We start from the raw sequence: 1,606 nt of genomic DNA, 5'->3' as shown, positions 1-1,606 counted from the left end.
GCTATATGATTTTTTAATGATTTCTTTAACAGACATTGGAACATGTTATGATGTCAACAAGGGAATCCCTAGAGTGGTTCTTCAAACAGCTTGATCACTCTGTCGGACTAAGCTTTAAAGGTATTTAGATTAGCACTTTCCTCTTATGTAATCCTATAGTGACATTATATGAAATTCACTTTGAGGCATTATATTCTTGGTTTCAATTGAGCATTTGTTTTTTATTACAGATTTACACAGGCATATTATTATTTCATTTAACCTTCACTCATTTTGTGACAGCCCGAGCTAGCTGTTATCATGCAACCATCAGAAAGTTGTCTCTTCCTTTGGGAATTTAGGTGACTTTTCCTTTTACAGCAAACTTCCACTTTGCATTAGTGGGGCATTTGTTAAAAGGTCTGCGTCACCCAGCACCAACCACTGTCTCAAGAACATCCCGTGTGCTCATTACTCTCCTCTCAATTGTAGCTAAACCACACAAAAGAGATAAATTCGAGGTATGATAATCCAAGTTTACTGTATTGCCTACAATTTACTGTATTACCTATAATTATGTTTCATAACCCTGCACATCTTTGCACAAAAATTATCCCCATTTAATGCCTTCAGGTGACACCAGAAAATGTGGCATACCTGGCAGCTTTGGTTTCAGTATCTGAGGAAGTCAGATCTCGATGTCATTTAAAATATTCAGTTGCGCGCAGCTTATCCAAATCAGCGTCGACGGACACATTTGCTGTTGATCCCCACCTCAACTTGCCCCTGACATCAAGCCAAGTTAGCGGTATCAGCAATCCACAAGGGGTATCTCACCAGCACTCAGGAGGTGCCTCGTCTCCCAGTAATCACATATCATCTCCTGGATTATCATTCCCAACCATCGGCAGCTTCAGTAGCTTAGTGAGTGTTTTAAAGCATAGTGGGGAGAGGGGTTTGGTTCCCAGGCATGGTGCAGGGAAATTGACTAAAATTTTCAGTTTCCTCTGTAGTTTAGGTAAATTTTGAGGTTTGCAATAGTTGTTGCATAAACAGAAACCAAAAATAGTTATGAATAAAGGATTTGGTAGTAAATGGGTATTTTATTGTAGATCTCAAATAAGTTGAATTGGCAGTCTTAATGGTTTATGTATTTGTTTATTTATATTTATATTTGTTGATACAGTACATGGATTTTGTTTCCCTGAAGTATTTATAACTATATGGAGTTTACAGTGATTTGTGTAACCCAGATGTATTCCTCCCACAGGCCAGCTCTTCAGCAACAAGTACAACCACATTAATGTCAGTTGGGAGTGCCATAACCCCTGGGGCAGGTAGCAGTGGCAACAGTGGTGGCAGCAATGGTATGGGAAGTGCAGCTAATGCGGCTGCTGCTTCAGTCACAGGAAGTAGCACCAGTGGTATTGTGAGTGGCGGGGGAACTCCTCAGTCTGTTGGAACGCCAGCAGAAATGAGACCACCTCCTACCATCACAAAGGACCCACCCCCACCGTCCAACTCCACAACGCCTGCCAACCGGAGGCAGAAACCCTGGGACGCTATGGATCAGATTCCCTTGTCGCAGGTTGGTAATGACAGTTGCTGCAAGTGTATTATATGTGTG

At 41.5% G+C, this 1,606-nt stretch overlaps 1 protein-coding gene across 8 annotated transcripts in view; it reads left to right on the top strand.

The window, feature by feature from the left end:
* LOC119586518 (neurofibromin-like) overlaps window positions 1-1,606 on the top strand; it is a gene marked incomplete at its 5' end in the record, with an annotated part of 66,980 nt that overhangs the window by 35,382 nt on the left and 29,992 nt on the right. For all 8 annotated transcript variants that reach the window (XR_005229956.1, XM_037935267.1, XM_037935261.1 and 5 more), the window contains 4 exon segments: window positions 33-120; window positions 361-500; window positions 613-903; window positions 1,250-1,567. Coding sequence is in view for 7 of the 8 variants with exons in the window: in XM_037935267.1 (XP_037791195.1) it covers window positions 33-120; window positions 361-500; window positions 613-903; window positions 1,250-1,567 (837 nt within the window).

The sequence above is a fragment of the Penaeus monodon genome, chromosome 21 (genome assembly GCF_015228065.2).
Source record: "Penaeus monodon isolate SGIC_2016 chromosome 21, NSTDA_Pmon_1, whole genome shotgun sequence".
Lineage (NCBI taxonomy): Eukaryota > Metazoa > Arthropoda > Malacostraca > Decapoda > Penaeidae > Penaeus > Penaeus monodon.
This window is presented reverse-complemented; position numbering and strand designations above follow the sequence as displayed.